The sequence below is a fragment of the Thamnophis sirtalis genome, unplaced genomic scaffold, assembly GCF_051295495.1.
Source record: "Thamnophis sirtalis isolate CommonGarterSnake01/CBP01778 unplaced genomic scaffold, rThaSir2_p1.2 scaffold_13, whole genome shotgun sequence".
Classification (NCBI taxonomy): Eukaryota; Metazoa; Chordata; class Lepidosauria; order Squamata; family Natricidae; genus Thamnophis; species Thamnophis sirtalis.
In genome coordinates, this window is record NW_028261393.1 from 39,365,125 (window position 1) to 39,382,929 (window position 17,805).

Here is a 17,805-nt window from a genome sequence, read left to right on the forward strand (position 1 = left end):
AGGCCGAAAAACAGACCTACCGGGCCCACCAGAAGTCAGAAAATGGGCCGTTTCTGGCCTCCAAAGAGCCTCCGGGAGGGGCAGGGTAGGCCATTTTCACCCTTCCCAGGCTCCCAGAAAGCTCTGCACGCATGCGTGGGGCAGCGTGTGTGTGTGTGTGTGTGTGTTTCATGCATGCATGCACAGGGGGCATGGCATGGGGGGCATTAAAATATGTGGGTGGGCACGCGAGCGGCAGAGGTGGGTTCCTACCAGTTTGCACCTATTCGGTAGAACCGGTTCATCAAATCTACCGAACCGGTTAGAAGAGGTTCCACCAGTGGACCCATAAAGCAGGCCACACCTACAGAAGAGGTTCCAAAATTTTTTGAAACCCACCACTGGTTCTTGGATATTATTATACTACACTATCATGCTCATATTTATAAAACTCAGTGCCTCTGTGAAAGGTAAGGATGACTACTGCGTTTGTGGTGCAATCAGAACATTGCATGTGTTGAAGTTGTTTTAACGCAAACCAGTGACGTGCGGTGAGGGTTACCGTTGGTGAGGCAAGACTGCAGCAGTGGCGAGAAGCAATGTCCCCGCGGCTGTGTCTGACAGGCGTCTCGCATTTATGGCAGACATAAATGCGAGACACCTGTCGGACACAGTGGCGGGGGTGTTGCTTCTCACCGCCGTCACGCTCCACCGCCTTTCCCCCCCCGCCTTGCCCCCCCGCCTCCTCCAATGAACAGTCCTGCTGCCCCGGCCTGCAGCCAGCCCACCCACCCTCTGCCCAACCTGCTCCCTGCCTCGCCGGCCGGCCAGCACAAGGACTCACCGCTCTTCTCCTCCTCCTCTTCCTCCTCCTTGTCCTCCCCGCTCGGTGCTGGGCTGGCTGCAGGCCGGGGCAGAAGGATTGTTCGTCGGAGGAGGCGGGGGGGGCAAGGCGGTGGAGCGCGACGGTGGCGAGAAGCATCTCAGATGGAGGCGGGACACCCGGAAGGCAAGCCGAGCCCATGCCTTTAAGTGCCGGCTTGCCTTCTGGGCTGGCCGGCATGGAAGGCAACCCGGCACTTAAAGGCATGCCGGCACTTTAGAGCTCGGCCGCCATTCAGCGAAACATGTTTCGCTGAATGGCAGCTGAGCCGATGCCTTTAAGTGCCGGGTTGTCTTCCGCGCCGGCCAGCCCAGAAGGCAAGCCGGCACTTAAAGGCATGGGCTCAGCTGCCATTCAGCGAAACATATTTCGCTGAATGGCTGCCAAGCTCTAAAGTGTCGGCATGCCTTTAAGTGCTGGCTTGCCTTCCGCGCCAGCCGGCCCAGAAGGCAAGCCGGCACTTAAAGGCATGGGCTCAGCCACCATTCAGTGAAACATGTTTCGCTGAATGGCGGCCGAGCTCTGCCTGCCGGCACTCTAAAGTTAATTAAGGCAGGCAAGGGAAACCGCAAACCGAAAGGAAGTCTTGCTGGGAAGACGCGGCAGCAGGGCTTTAAAGGGCTCCCCCCTCCCCAGCCAGCCAGCCCACCCAGCCCATTCCTCCCCCCGCCACCACTGTGTCCAACAGGCCAGGCGTCTCGCGTTTATGGCGAACATAAACGCAAGACACCTGGCCTGTTGGGACACAGCGGCGAGAACGTCCCTGCCGCCTCCACGCTCCGCCGCCTCACCCCCCCCCCCTCCGACCCCACCGGACCACTGTGAAGAAAGAAACACACACACACACACACACATACACTCCACAATAAAAAAATTACATATTTAATTACAATAAATTTGAATCCCCCCCCTCCCTCCGTCTGATCCACATACCTTTTCCAGCTGTGGAAACTCTCTCAACTCTCCTCTTGTCCATCCAATGTAAGCGTGCTCAACGTAAGCGTGCTCATAAGGCATGATTCGCTGCTCCCCGATCAGGAGGCGGGAGAATCAGTGCCTCCTTTGCATATGGAATTTTTTGCTTTTTAACTCTTTCTTAACTTTTAAAAGGCGAAAAATTCCTTATGCAAAGGAGGCCGTGAGTTCTCTGGCCTCCTCCTAGTTAATACTGAGAGCAGACACCAAGCCACTGTGACTTGAAATCTGGTAGCAACTACCCTGGCTTTAATTATTTTAAAAAATATATTTAAAATTCTTTACTTTCCCTGAGGAGACTGGTGAGGCCCCGCCTCCCTTGCCTCTAGTGACTGCACGTCCCTGACGCAAACCAAAGATGCCTTTTAAAAAACAAGTTTACATCATATTCTTATGCATGCCAGTGCTCTGTGTGAGATAATTTAAGGTGGTTCTGACAAGTGTCGTCAGCATCTTCATATCCGGTAACATGGGCGGCAAGCCACTCCCATCCAGTCACATGGGCAGCAAGCCACTCCCACAAAGGAGGCCACACCCACAGAGTAGGTTCGAACAATTTTTGAAACCCACCACTGGCGAGCGGGTGCACCTGAGGCGAAAAGGGTTCGTCATCACTGCCTTAGAAGTTTTGTATAACATTATGTGATTTGTGTGTGTTTCCTTCTCTTATGTCATTCCCTCATCATATGCTAAATAAATAAATAACAATAAGTCAATATAACATTTGATTTGAGAACTAAACCAAATAGATTATGCTATAGTGGAAATAAAATATAAAAAAATACAAGAATAATGTAGTGAGATTTTTTTTTAAGAAAAAAAAAACCTTTTGTCTAAACAAAGAGAAGGCTAGCCAAATATCTGCAGAGCTTCATGCTTTGCAAATTATGGAGAATGCTCACATGAGAAATAAAACCACAGAGATGCCATAAGATGTTTGCCAAATGTCTATGCAAAATTCATCTTATTTTCCACCGTTCGCATATGTCAACAGTTTTATGCATAGTATATGAGCCGGGCTAGGGAAGAAACATCTCCATTGCAAAAGATCTCAATGGACTATATACATATAAATATAAAATGTAAGGTGGTGGAATTGGAACGCACAATATGCCTCTTGAGGGAACCCATGAAACTCTGCTTTAAAGTTGCTGTGAAGTGCAAAAATCACACTGGCAGAGTTTTTGAAGCTATAGTATGATTTGCTTAGATTTGGCCTAACCCAATTCATCATCTCAATGAGTAAGTCCCAAATTTTGTTTCTGGCTTAACACAGTGTGTGAATCCAGATAACTATGACTCAGGTCTATCTCATTGCCCCTTTATTTAATTAAAAGCTATTGCATAATTCCCACAGTACTGTCTTATGCCTAAGGATAACTACCATGTAGTAGGACTGTATTACTATTATTCTTCTCATCTTTCCTATTACTTACTCCTTTGGGATCTTTTGACTATCACCTGTCTGTTGGTTGTATCTCATGGTTTGTGATCGTATCTTATTTATTTATGATTTATTAATTTGTGGATTTCGTACTGTTGAGAGTTTATGCATTGGAAACAAATTCCTTGTGTGCCCCATCACTCTTACAAAGAATACAGTATGCTGTTCTATTCTATTCTGTTCTGTTCTATTCTATTCTATTCCATTCCATTTTCTGTTCTATTCTTTATTCTATTCTATTCTATTCTATTCTATTCCATTTTCTATCCTATTCTTTATTCTATTCTATTCCCTATTCTATCCCATTCCATTCCATTTTCTATCCTATTATTCTATTCTATTCTATTCTATTCTATTCCTTATTCTATTCTATTCCATTCCATTTTCGATCCTGTTCTTTATTCTATTCTGTCCCCTATTCTATTCCATTCCCTTCTACTCCACTCCACTCCACTCCACTCTACTCCATTCCATTCTTTTATTATTTACTCATGCAGGCTTATTCATAATGTGATTTTGGGATGTAGCTTCTCTGCAACCAACGTGTCTGTAATTTACAAACTCACTGCTTAGCACAATATATGAATACCATCTGTTGTGCTTTTATACAATAAAGACTGGACAAACAAACCATTGACTGTTTGGTGGGGAAATGCAGCCAATAAATTTTGCAACTTTTCTCTCTGCTGTGTCAGTTATCTCACTTTTTGAAAATCAGCTGTTCTCTTTCCTGGCCATGATTGCTATGAGCACAAAGAAGCATTTAGAACCATTAATGAAGTATTGCATGTCTTTTTGGAGGAACTTTTGCTAGTTTTTCCCCTGAGAATTCTATTTCCGGACAAATTGCTCTGTATAATTAGAACTGATTAATATGAACACAAACTGGATCCCCGTCTTTTAAAGAGTGTCAGCTATTTTAGAAGTAAAGTATTTATTAGGCTCAATATAGAACTGGCATGGATCGTGGGAGGATATTAAATTTCAACTTGAACTTCACTCCTAATGACCACATAGACATAGCCATTTTTCTTTGGTAAAAATTCAGAAGTGGGTTCCCATGTCCGCCTTCTAGTATGTTCTTCCAGCCTCCCAACCTTCCAGCTTCTGAGATTGGTTGATGCTTTCGTTCTGCGAAAGGGAGCTATTAATTTCTTTTTTTGTTGGCTACATGTCTTTAGAGAAGTAAAGTCTGTAAACATTTGTTAAGTGAATCACTGCAGTTGTTAGTAACCTGGTTATTAAGTGAACCTAGTTTCCCCATTGACTTTGCTTGTCCGAAAGTCGCAAAAAGGGATCGCATGACCCCAGGATACTACAACCGTCATAATTGTGAGTCAGTTGTCAAGCAACCAAATATAAATCACATAATCTTGGAGTTGTTACAACAATCATAAGTGTGAAAAATGATCATGTCACATTTTTCCAATGCTGCTGTAATTTTGAATGGTCATTAAATGAAGTGTTGTAAGTTGAGGACTACTTGTAGTTATTCCTTTTAAGGAAGCTCACTCTCAAATTTGTTTAAATTGTTCATTGCCCCATGGCACTCCAGCCAAATGTTCAGACCTGCTGTCCTGCTATACCGCCCCTGCTTAGCTGTCTTAAGAAATGGGGGTGGGGGGAGGAAACTGCAGGGTGGGATAGAAGGGCGGAGGATAGAGGAAAGGGAAGGGAAGATCATCATGCCATCCCGTAAGAACTGCAACCTGCTTCAAGGTCATCCAATGGAATGCAACACCTTCAAGCCTACCCTATTTCCCTGAAAATAAGACCGCCCCGGATAATAAGCCCAACCTGGCTTTTGAGCGCGTGCCCTAAAATAAGCCCTCCACCAAAAATAAGTTCCCTCTGAAAATATCACAACACAGCAGCAGCCATGAGGTGACCTCACCCACTGCCTCCTGTACCTCAAAAATAATAAGACCTCCCTGAAAATAAGGCCAAGGGCTTATTTCGGGAGGGGGGGTCAAAAGAAAATAAGAATCTGTCTTATTTTCGAGAAAACAAGGTATGCAGCTAGGGACTGTTACCAAAATAATTAATATGAATTCTATTGGACACTCACCGGTAACCAAGGAAGGAGGAAAACAAGACCCAAAGGGGAATGTTAACTACACTCTTCAGGCGTGAAATGCCAGACTTGGCTTTCCTACCCTGTAACTACTGGGCTCTAGTAAAGTGCACTTTCTATGACCAGGAGTCCGAGAGTCTTTCTTTGCTAATGGTCTAAGTTGTTAACAGCTAATAGATGCTGCATCTGTTCAACTGTGTCCAATTTTCAGCAATTCTATGGGTTGCCTCTCCTCACATATTCTGATCTTGTGCAGTGGTTTCAGGGTTTTTTTTATTCTCTGACTGCTGTTGGCTTTGATGGTGTCCAGAGGTGGTGTCCAAACGTGGTAGGATTCAAATAATTTAACAGCCGGTTCTCTGCCCTAATGACCAGCTGGGTAGGCGTGGCTCTGTGGTCACGTGACTGGGTGGGCGTGGCCAACTCAACGTTACTCATGTTGGGCGCTTTGCCTTAGCTGTGACAATATCATCAGGATTAACCGGAGAGGCAGTTTCTGTAAGCAGGGCAATAAAGATTAGGCTGGAAACAACACCAGAGTGTTTCCTTCCTGCCTTCCTTACAGGATTAGCCCTGTAAAGTGGAAAAAACACAAAAGGAGATTTCTTCCAACAACTGGTTCTTCAAACTACTTAGAAAGTTAATAACCGGTTCTCCTGAATAGGTGCGAAGAGGCTGAATCCTACCACTATACTCCTATTCTGAGTATAACTGCCTTTTCCATTTGGACAAAATAAGTAAGAATTTTGTGCTTTTTGCCTGCCAGCAATACATCTGGTTTTATACACTCTGGTACTTGCTTCTTGGTCACCTTTGTGGGCCAACGGATGCATAGGCGTTCCAGCCAACCAATAACATATCATTAAATTAATAAATGTTGAACTCTGTGATATTTCTAGCAAATTTATGGTCAAAGTGTTTCACAACAACAAAGACATCTGGAAACATCTTTGAAGGGAATTCCCTGTTTTAAGGTCTTATTTCCCAGCGTGTTTCTCGTTACGAGACACGTTAATATTTTAAGCTCCTAAAGAGGAGGTGACAGGAATGACTGTGAAATGCTTATTTCCAGGATTGTAGTTTTCTTGTCACCATGTAATTGTAACTGATAGTTTACAAGTTAAAATTAAGTTGTCATGGTTGTACTTGTCAAGAAGCTTACAGGAATATTTCTTGTTTTCTTACTTATTATATACTCCTCATATTTGTTGCTCCATTGCATGAAGCAGGGAAAGTGAAATTGTTTTGTTATGTGGTATTTTAATTCTGCCTAGGACCGGGATGGTGAACCTATGGCACACGTGCCACAGGTGGCACATGCAACCATTTGCCCTGTCAGCTGGCCAGCACGTATGTGCACGCTGGCCAGCTGACTAGCTTTTTTTGAGGCCATTTTTCACCCTCCCCAGGCTCCAGAGGCTTTATAGGATTGTTTTTCATCCTCAGGAATGGACTTCTGGTTTGTTCGTACGGCCGGTTTAAGCCCTCCGGAGCCTTCAGGGGCCTTCCGGAGGCTTTGCTGAAGGCTCCGGAGGACGAAAAATACCCTACGAGCAAACCGGAAGTCACTTCCGGTTTGCTTGTAGGGCCAATTTAAGTCCTCCAGAGCCTTCAGGGAAGGCTCTGGAGCCTTCCAGTTTAAGGGCCAGTTTAAGCCCTCCGGAGCCTTCAGGGAAGCCTCCTGAAGATCCCTGAAGACTCCGGAGGGCTTAAAGCGGCCCTACAAGCAAACCGGAAGTTCGTTCCCAAACTTCTGGTTTGCCCATAGGGCTTTTTTTTTTTGCACTTCAGAAGCTTCAGGGAAGCTCCTGAAGCCTCCGGAGGGCCCCCGGGGGGGTGGAAGAGGCTGTTTTCGCCCTCCTCAGGCTCCTATAAAGCCTCTGGAGCCTGGCGAGGGTGAAAAAAGCACACACAAAAATAGGGGGAGCACCTGTCATGAGCAGATGCACACTGGGGGTCGTGCATTGCATTATGGGTGTGGCATGCCCGTGCACAACCCCCCTGCACTCCCCCCACTTTTGGCATGCAAGCCCAAAAAGGTTCGCCATCATTGGCCTAGGAGAAACTCTAGGGATGCGGTGGCTCAGTGACTAAGACGCTGAGCTTGTCGATCAAAAAGATCGGCAGTTCTGTGATTCGAATCCCTAGTGCTGCATAATGAAGTGAGCTCCCGTTACTTGTCCCAGCTTCTGCCAACCTAGCAGTCGAAAGCACGTAAAAAATGCAAGTAGAAAAATAGGAACCACCTTTGGTGGGAAGGTAACAGCGTTCCGTGCACCTTTGATGTTGAGTCATGCCGGCCACATGACCACGGAGACATCTTTGGACAGCGCTGGCTCTTGGGCTTTGAAATGGATATGAGCACCGCCCCCTAGAGTCAGGAACGACTAGCACATATCTGCGAGGGGAACCTTTACCTTTAGGAGAAACTCTGGGTCTTAAGTTAGACCTTCTAGAACCATAGGCTGGCTTAAACTTCAGGTAGGTCAGAGATTTGAGACTACATTATTTTTTAATTCTTCCTATCTATTACTAACAAGAAGGAGTTACTTCTCCATTGAGCCTCAAGCATGAGCCGCCTTTATCGTCTAAGGAAATTGGTCCATCAGTCTTGGTTTCTGGTGTAGGCCTGGAGAGTCAAGGTCACCAGATTCAAGTTGACTCTGAGGACTGGACTGTCAACGATCTCATCCTCTTCTCTAGTGGAGAGCAGAATGAGATGGACCAAGAGGGAGATCAATGAAGTGGCTTTATTCTCTGAGACAACTTGGTTCATCGGTCTTGGTTTCTGGTGTAGGCCTTTCAGACATGGTGAGTCATAGTCATCAGACTCAAGTTGACTGTGAGGATAGACTATCAACGATCTCATCTTTTCTTCTAGTAGAGAGCAGGATGAGATAAGACCAAGGATGAGATTCTCCCATACCAGAAGATTCAATGAAGTGGCCTTATTCTATTAGACGTGCATATTTCATTTTAATGCCATCTGATATAAAATGTCAGGCTCTACTCTTGCAACTATATTGCAATGGGCTCTACATGGGGTTGCCCTTGAAGTGCATCCGGCGACTGCAGTTAGTCCAGAATGCAGCCGCGCGAGTGATAGTGGGCGCACCGCGGTTCGCCCACATTACACCCATCCTCCGTGAGCTGCACTGGCTACCTGTCGATCTCCGGGTGCGCTTCAGGGTATTGATGACCACCTTTAAAGCACTCCATGGTAGTGGATCTGGGTACTTGAGAGACCGCCTTCTGCCGATTACCTCCCTTCGACCAATTAGATCGCACAGACTGGGCCTCCTCCGGATCCCATCTGCCAGTCAATGTCGACTGGCGACTACATGGAGGAGAGCCTTTTCTGTTGCAGCTCTGACCCTGTGGAACGATCTCCCTGTTGAGATTCGTACCCTCACCACCATCCAGACCTTCCGCACGGCCCTTAAGATCTGGCTCTCCCAGCAGGCCTGGGGATAGGTTCTTAATTTACCCGCCCGAGTGTTGACTGTTGAATGCAAGTTGTGTTTTACTATTTTATTTTGTTCACTCACTGTTTGTCTTTTGGTATTGCACCCCTTTCCCTGTGATTGTAAGCCGCCCTGAGTCCCCTCAGGGAGAAGGGCGGCCTATAAATCTTAATAAAATGTCTATAAAAAAAAAAAAAACTAGCCCAGAGAGCATTGGTAATTTTGCAATCCCGTAAACAATCAGGAACTGGCAAAATGAAGCCAATGGGAAGAAATTGCCCGGTTATTCATTTGGCATGAAATAGAACCTGTAAAACAGAAAGCTTAACATGCCATTGCATTATTTCAAAGTAATTGATCTCCCACCACCCTTTTAAATAACGGATGACTCTTTTTATGCCAAGTCAACATTACATTTTGTGTTATAGTTTGTGTAAAGGGAAATAGAGATACTGGAGGTAGACCGAGATAAACAGTTTTATGTTTACAAGAAATCTGAGCCATAAAATGAATGCTGCCAACTCACACTAAACCAATGACTTTCTTTTTTCGATAGGTAACTTGCCTTCATGATTTCTTTGGCGATGATGATGTTTTTATTGCTTGTGGCCCAGAAAAATTCCGCTATGCCCAAGATGACTTTTCTCTGGATGAAAATGGTAAAATCTCTTCCACAATTATTATTATCATTATTATTATTATTATTATTATTTTAAAGGGGTAGGGTATCTTCTGGCTAAATTGGGGGTTACCTTGCATTTGTATTAGACATTTTATATGCAATAAAATTGCTTAGACTCACAATAGAATTCAGGTTGCATTTTATGCATCTCACTGGATCCCAACCTACCATAATTGGAACCCAATTCAAATTCCTGTGAGGTATTAGTACTGCTTTATAAAACCTTAGTAAGACCGTACCTGGACTATTGCGTCCAATTTTGGCCACCACACTATAAAAAGGATGTTGAGACTTTGGAAAAAGTGCAAAGAAGAGCAACTAAGGTATTAAAGGCCTGGAGACTAAAACATATGAAGGACAGTTGCAGAATTGGGGTACAGCTAGTCTATAGAAAAGGAGGACTAGGGCAGTCATGACTAATCTTTTCATCGCTGTGTGCTGAAATTACGCAATGCACGCATGACACATAGACACACACATGCACATTCCCCACCCCCATGCATGTATGCATGACCCCCCCATACACGTGTGTCTCCCACATGCGCCCCCCCCATGCATGCATGGCAGAGATCCAAAAATCAGCTGTCCAGCAGGAGGCTTGCACGCATGCACAGTGGAGGTGAGCTGGGGTAATGGCTCATGTGCCCGCAGAGAGGGCTCTGCGTGCCACCTGTGACAGGTGTACCATAGGTTCGCCATCACGGGACTAGAGTGTCATGATAACAGTCTTCCAGTTTTTTAGGTGCAGCCACAAAGAAGAGGGGGTCAATCTATTTTCCAAAGCACCTGAAGGCAGACAAGCAATAATGTTTTCTGTTTCACAAGAAGATTATAAATTTCATCAAAGTCTTTTTTTTGCTTCTTGCCACACTGTCCCCTCTATAAATCTGCTTGATTAGTTTCCCTTTAGACAAAACCTGGCGGTTGTGTAAGACTTCACTCATTTGCCCCTCCTGCCACCTCTGGGCTAAGAAACCCTGATTCATTTGGAATCTATTAAAGACGTTTAATACCTTGTAAGAACTAAGCAAGATTGTTGTTCATGACAGATTGCTTCTCCAGACTATGACAGACACCCTTGTTTTTGTGGGAATTGTCCCCGTTTGCAAGAAATTATCATTATCTGGATCTCTTTCACCTGGTTTTCCTCTCTTTTTATTATCTTCCAAATATTTTGGATCTTATTCCAGAAAGATGCTTTGGAGTGTTTGGGAGAGTGAATGTCACATCTTTCTGTATCAGTTTCTATGCTACATAGAAATTGAAGTTCCTCCACAGCTTCTATACGTATCCATCTGTCTGTCTGTCTGTCTGTCTGTCTGTCTGTCTGTCTGTCTGTCTGTCTGCCTGCCTGCCTGCCTGTCTGTCTGTCTGGCTGTCTGGCTGTCTATCTATCCCTCCCTTCCTTCCTTCCTTCCTTCCTTCCTTCCTTCCTTCCTTCCTTCCAGCCAGCCAGCCATTCAGCCATCCTTCCTTCCCTCCTTCCTTCTATCCATCCATATCTATCTATCTATCTATCTATCTATCTATCTATCTATCTATCTATCTATCTATCCTTCCTTCCTTCCATCCATATCTATCTATCTATCTATCTATCCATCCATCCATCCATCCATCCATCCATCCCTCCATCTATCTATGCCTTCCTTCCTTCCATGCATGCATGCATGCATGCATGCTTCCATCCAATTAGACTGTAGCTAAAATTGATAATTCCTACTTAGATTGGTGATCCCTGGAGAGTATATAAAGTATCTTCCCATAATTCAGGACCCTAAAGCTAGATTTTTGAGGAGACATTCTAGAATGAGTAGAAACATAGTACAATGTCTTATTTCAAGCCAAGACGGTGACTTACACCATCAGGAATAGGTATATTTAGCACAAAGTGAAATTATTCTGTCAGGCATCCCTGACCAATATTTAGATCAAGTGTTGCTTTTCATTAGTCATACTAAACTATGATGAGTTTCTGATTGGTTCCCTTCAGGGAAGCCATTCAAAGCAGTTTAAGTACCAGATTGATCTGTTCATTCAATGAAGCTTCATCAAACTAATTTGATATCATGAAGTTCTGCAAAGACTTTTCAAACTTGTTGAAGGTTCTCTAGTGGAGATTGGAAAAGGAGCAGAGAGATTACAAGACATTGTCTAATGAGATACCACCTCATCATGTACATGTGGAAGGAACCAAGTTGAAAAGTTGGTTCAAATCAGAATTCTCCAACCTGGGTGGCCTCCACGTGGGGGGAGTTCCAGAGTTTATACAAGGAAGCCTGAACATTACAGATAATTTGGGAACCTGAATTCCATTCATCCAAAGGACATCAAGCATATAGGTCAGTGATGACAAACCTTTTGGGCACCGAGTGCCCAAACAGGAACATGTGTGCATGTGCATATGCCGGAGCGTCAGAAACCCGAAGACCAGCTGGCTGGTGCGAATGTGCTCACTGGGCAACTTCGGGATTCCGGCACGCTGGTCTTCACGTGTGCCGGAGGACTGGAAACGCAAAGACCAGCTGGCCTTTGTATGCATGCCTGTTTTCTGGCCATTTTTCATGAAGTTTTCAGGCCTGGTTTTTTGGTTGTTTTTCAGGCCATTTTCAGGCTGTTTCCTGGGGCTCCGGCACCTGTTAAGACTAGCTATGACATCTGCGTGCATCTGCCCCTCAGAAACCTGTGGAGCAGCTGGCAATGGTGTGCCACAGGTTCACTATCATGGATAGTGGTCCACGCTTCAAAAAAGCATCACGTTTACCAGGATCTTGTGTGTGTGTTCTGTTTATTGTTTCCCTTACAGAGTGTCGAGTAATGAAAGCAAACCCGCCTACCACCCCAGGAAGCAAGTCATCTCCAACCCCACAGAAGAGTGCTGCAAAAAGCCCAGCTCCATTGCGCCGGAGCAAATCACCAGCTGATTCAGGTAACCTTCAGGATGGTGAGTGATTGTTCTCTTCCAACAAATAAACGTGAGCTCCTCATGGATCTAGGGGATAAATTAACTTAATTGAGAAGCATATCCCTCTTGGATTGGAGACTGACCAATTCCAGTGCTATGGAAGAGACCATGAATTAACCTGGTCTTTGCTTATTTCTGCTGCCTTCTGTCCCCATGCTGGCTTATTTTTGCTTATGATGTCCATCCAAAGGAGGAGGGCCTTCTCAGCAGTAGCCCCGACCCTTTGGAACGAGCTCCCCGTGGAGATTCGTACCCTCTCCACCGTCCAAGCCTTCCGCATAGCCTTGAAGAAGTGGCTTGCCCGTCAGGCCTGGGGATAGGATAGTTACCCCTCCCGAATGATGAATGTATGTTGCTTGCTATTTTATTACATGTTTCTGTCTTAATTGTCTGTATTCCCCCTTCCCAGTTTTTGTGTGAGCCGCCCTGAGTCCCCTCAGGGAAAAGGGCGGCCTACAAATACTAATAAAATTCTAAAAAATTCTAAAAAACTCTAACTCACTGAATTAGGGTTGGAGAACGGAGTGAAGTGATTGACTAAGACAGTAGCGGTAGCTGCTACTGCAATGTATTTCCATTAGTTGTGTCATCTGCATTCCAGAAGAAATAATATTTTAAACTATTTATTTAGTTGCATCCTGACTTTATTATTTTTACAAATATCTCAAGGCTGTCAACATGTCTAACTCCCTCCCGCTATGCTCCCCACAGCAACGAAATGTAAGATGGGATGGGCTGAGAGAGTGGGACTGGCTCAAGGTCACCCTGTTGACTGTCATGGCTAAGGCAGGACTAGAACTCACACTCTCCTGGTTTCTAGCCTGCTGCCTTAACCACTAGACACAGCTGGTTGACTCAAAGATGCTTTTTCAAAAGGCAGCTGGACTTTGTTTTTCCTTAAAAACATTTCGCTTTTCATCCAAGAAGCTTCTTCAGTTCACAAACTGGTTATGCCAGGGGTGTCAAACTCAAGGCTTGAGGGCAGGATCCGGCCCGGAATGTGGTCGGACCTGGCCCACAGGGCCGTCCTAATCTACCCAATGTGAAGAGGAAACATGCCAGCACTTTGGGGAGTGGCATCAAGCTGACCACGCCCACCCAGTTGACCACGCCCACCCAATCAGCTATGCCCGTCCACCCATCCCAAGGCCAACCACAGCCCTGATGTGGCCCTCAATGAAATTGAGTTTAACACCCCTGGCTTATGCGCTTCAAAACTTTGACTAGCACTTTCTTAAAATTGGAGCCCAATATTATGAATCTTTTCCCCTGGCATTTCTCATTTGATTTGATAAAAATGTGGCTTCAGTGTTTTCTACAAAGGAAAAGAGGATTTTAGTGGGATTCTTATGGAGGGAGGGAGCACAAAGTTCTTGTGCTTGATTAGTTGCTTTGTTCTTCACAATAGCCCTGCAACGATGCTGTGTTATAATATATCACAGTTTGAGTAGGAAAACATAGTTATTCTACAGTTTGATGAAATTCTTGGAACTGGGTGAGATGTGCAATAGACAGCTTTGATTCAAGAAAAGACATCGATTAATTTCAATGATGATTGGAAGCCCTTCTGGTGTGTGTGTGTGTGTGTGTGTGTGTGTGTGTGTGTGTGTATGTGTGTGTGTGTAACAGAAAAAATGAAATTATGACACATGGATTTTATTTGATAATTAGAAAAAAATACCGATAATATGTAATAGAAAAAATGAAAGTTGTGTTGTAAACATAGAGTAAGAGGTTAAAAGGAATTCATTCTGATATCTGTTGCAAAAGAGAGTTGGAAGTCATTTTTATATTTCTTTTTCTTTCTTTTATTAATTTATTATTTATTTTATTTACTAGATTTTTATCCTACCTTTATTACTTTACAAGATCAAGATGGCAAACATATCTAATACTCATTTCTGCTCCTTTTCTTTCTGCTTTGCTTTCATTTTCATTCTTTATTTTTTCCCCTCTATTTTAATTATTAGTTTTTGTTCATTTTTATCTCTTTATTTTTATTTATTTAAAAAAAATTTTTTTAAAAAAACCCTCTAATTTTATTTTTTAAAAGAAATGAAGCATCTTTTAGAAGTGAAGGAACAGCTGCTACCTCCAAACTATAATGGGAATCTTTCTTGCTCATTCCCATCCTATGATGGTGTGAGAATCAAGAAATATAGCCTATATATAGCCGATCTATTAGATTCAATAAGTCCTATGGATAATAGAAGGCCCCAGAAGAAAGAGATATGAACCAAAGTTTTCAGCTAGGATGATTTCAAAATTTACCAGAAATATTTGTAATCCTGCTGAACCATTGCTAACTGTGAAATATGTTTTTCTAAAATATGCACTTGTATGGATTCGTTTAAAACAGGAAGAATGAAACTGTTGGAAATGAGGAATTGAAAGTAATGTACACTGGTGTTCACAGATAGTGACAGTTAGTGAACTTGTGAACTATGTATGTGCTTAGAAGAACAGTATAAAGGATAGAGTTCAAGATCAGCTCAGAGCTCTTTGATTTATAGCAGTCCTTGTAGGACTTGCTGTATCTCATTGGCCCTCTGCATTAATATGATAATGCAGTGTATTACTGCTATTATATCTTTTATATCTATTCATTTCTAATGTTCCAAATTATTAGAAACAATAAGCCTCTGCTCTTAAAGTAAGAAATTTTGCTTGTGTTGTTGCCTTTGTTTCCTATTGGAATTTTCCTTTCACAATGGGAAGGAATTGATTCTTCCCCCCTCCCCCCCATCTCTGATATATTCAGAGAAAACCGGGCAGGATAACATGCTTGGCTCAGCTGTAGCTTCTAGTTTAAGAGTGGACTGAACAATCTGCCAACAATAGAAAGTATTGTTCAATCTCATATAGACAAAGAAGGGTGTTTTTGTGATCAGGCAAAGTCAAGTAGCTGAAGAGGCTTGCATGAGGCAAGAAATTAACAATGATAATGCACTGTTTGTTTTCACCTCTGAGCTGAGCAAAAAAAAAAACCTTAATAGACAAAAACTCTCCATCTCTCTGGTTTGTCACATCAATTGTTGGCAATAGCTCAGCGGAACTGACACAGCTGCAAAGTAGTAGCGTTAATCTTCCTTGTAGGCCTCCAATTTTTTTTTACCAAGGTGGGGGATGGGGGTGGGAGATGATTAGGACCAGTGATGGGAATCAAAAATTTTTACTGAAGGTTCAGTGGGCATGGCTTTTTGAGCATGGTGTGGCTTTGTGGGTGTGGCTTTGTGGGCATGGCAGGGGAAGGATACTGCAAAATCCCCATTCCCTTCCCACCCCACTAACCTGCTTTCCAGCTCCGTTCTCCTGTTCAGGGCAACAAAAGAAGATCAGCTGGAAGGCAGCAGGGGCACGGCCAGCCTATTTGCCGGTTCTCCGAACTACTCAAAATTTCCACTGCCGGTTCTCCAGAACCTGTCAGAATTGGCTGAATACCACCTCTGATTGGGACCCTATGGAAGAAACAGAGAATATGTTATCTGGAGAAGCTTTATAGTGAGATGTGTAGAAGATCATGTTTCTAGTTCAGGATTGAAATGAGGCATCCTTGGTGCTCTCTCAGCTTGGTAGTTTTCTTGCAGAAGTTTCATTAGCCAACTAGGTAACATCCTCCGTGCTAGTGAATTTGGGCAAACAGAAAGAATAGAGCACATAGTCTGCAACACCAGGACCGTGTCAGAGGTGATATTCAGCAGGTTCTGACAAGTTCTGGAGAAACAGTAGTGGAAATTTTGAGTAGTTTTGGAGAACTGGTAAATACCATTTCTGACTGGCTCCACCTCCATCTATTTTCTGCCTCCCAAGTCCCAACTGATTGGGAGGAAATGGGGATTTTGCAGTATCCTTCCTCTGGAGTGGGGAGGGAATGGAAATTTTACAGTATCCTTCCTCTTCCATGCCCACGAAGTCACACCACACCATGCCCACCAAGCCACGCCCACAGAACCAGTAGTAAAGAGGTGAGGCATAAGGGATTTTGAAAAACTACCTATCCTTGGATACATCTATCTAGACCAAATCAGTTCCCGCAGAAGAGATATATTATGGGTCTCGTCTATTAAGGAATCTGACAAGATTCAGGAAAATGGCACCAATCTTTTGGAACATAGTTCTTCCAGAATTTAGATCAACCCCAAATATCTGGCCTTTAGGAAGGACCTAAGAATGTGGCTGTGCCACTGTGCTTGGAGGGTCTGGTAATATGTTAAGAAATTTCTTAAAATTAAAATAGATACTTCCTTTCTAAAAAGTAAGCAGGTTTAGAAATTAAGTGTCTTCCTACCATGTGACTTTGGTAGCTTTCTGCAAAGACTGGAAAGAGGAAAGTTGGATTAGCTTGGAGCAAAGTGAAACATCTAGGTAGTTCAAATAGAGATCTAGAATTTACACTGAGGATTGCTCATTCATTATTGATTGGAAGAGGAATCTTCAACTATTTTAAGCACTGATGTTATAGAATAGAATAGAATTGAATTGAATTGAATTGAATTCTTTATTGGCCAAGTGTGATTGGACACACAAGGAATTTATCTTTGGTGCAGATGCTCTCAGCGTACATAAAAAGACAAAATACATTCGTCAAGAATCCTAAGGTACAATAATTAATGATAGTCATGAGGTACAAATCAGCAATCAGGAAACAATCAATATCCATATAAATCGTAAGGATACAAGCAATAAAGTTACAGTCCTGCAGTCATAAGTGGGAGGAGATGGGTGATAGGAACAATGAGAAGAATAATAGTAATAGTAATGCAGCCTTAGTGAACAGTTTGATAGTGGTGAGGGAATTATTTGTTTAGCGGAGTGATGGCATTCGGGGGAAAATGTTCTTGTGTCTAGTTGTCTTGATGTGCAGTGCTCTATAGTGTTGTTTTGAGTATAGGAGAAATCCAATTGAATGGGTAGAAGTTTGCTCTTCTATATTAAATCTGTTTGTTTGGATTATGAACCAAGGATGATTTGAATTCAAATATAATTCCGCTTGGATAACATCCAAGCATCCATTCAAATTCTTTCACTAACATTACTGTACTTGCACACTAGATCAAAATAATAATAAAAAAATATTACAATGGAGAAAAAAACCATGCAGCTTATACACTCATTTTCAACCACAATTAATTAATTAATGACAGCTAAGAATGGAGGAATGTAGAAGGAATAGCAGAACTTGTGGGCAGAGTGAAAAGCAGGATCAGCCTAGAATCCCTAGATAAAGGTAAAGGTTCCCCTCGCACATATGTGCTAGTTGTTCCTGACTCTAGGGGGGTGGTGCTCATTTCCATTTCAAAGCTGAGGAGCCAGCGCTGTCCAAAGACGTCTCCATGGTCATG

At 43.4% G+C, this 17,805-nt stretch overlaps 1 protein-coding gene across 5 annotated transcripts in view; it reads left to right on the top strand.

The window, feature by feature from the left end:
• Nucleotides 1-17,805, top strand: part of DCX (doublecortin) — a 109,983-nt gene that overhangs the window by 75,671 nt on the left and 16,507 nt on the right. For 3 of the 5 annotated variants that reach the window (XM_087727175.1, XM_087727174.1, XM_087727177.1), the window contains exons 4-5: nt 9,376-9,478; nt 12,305-12,442. In XM_087727175.1, the coding sequence (XP_087583301.1) occupies nt 9,376-9,478; nt 12,305-12,442 (241 nt within the window). The remainder of the gene's footprint in view (nt 1-9,375; nt 9,479-12,304; nt 12,443-17,805) is intronic. The other 2 variants (XM_087727176.1, XM_087727178.1) reach the window with 1 other exon arrangement.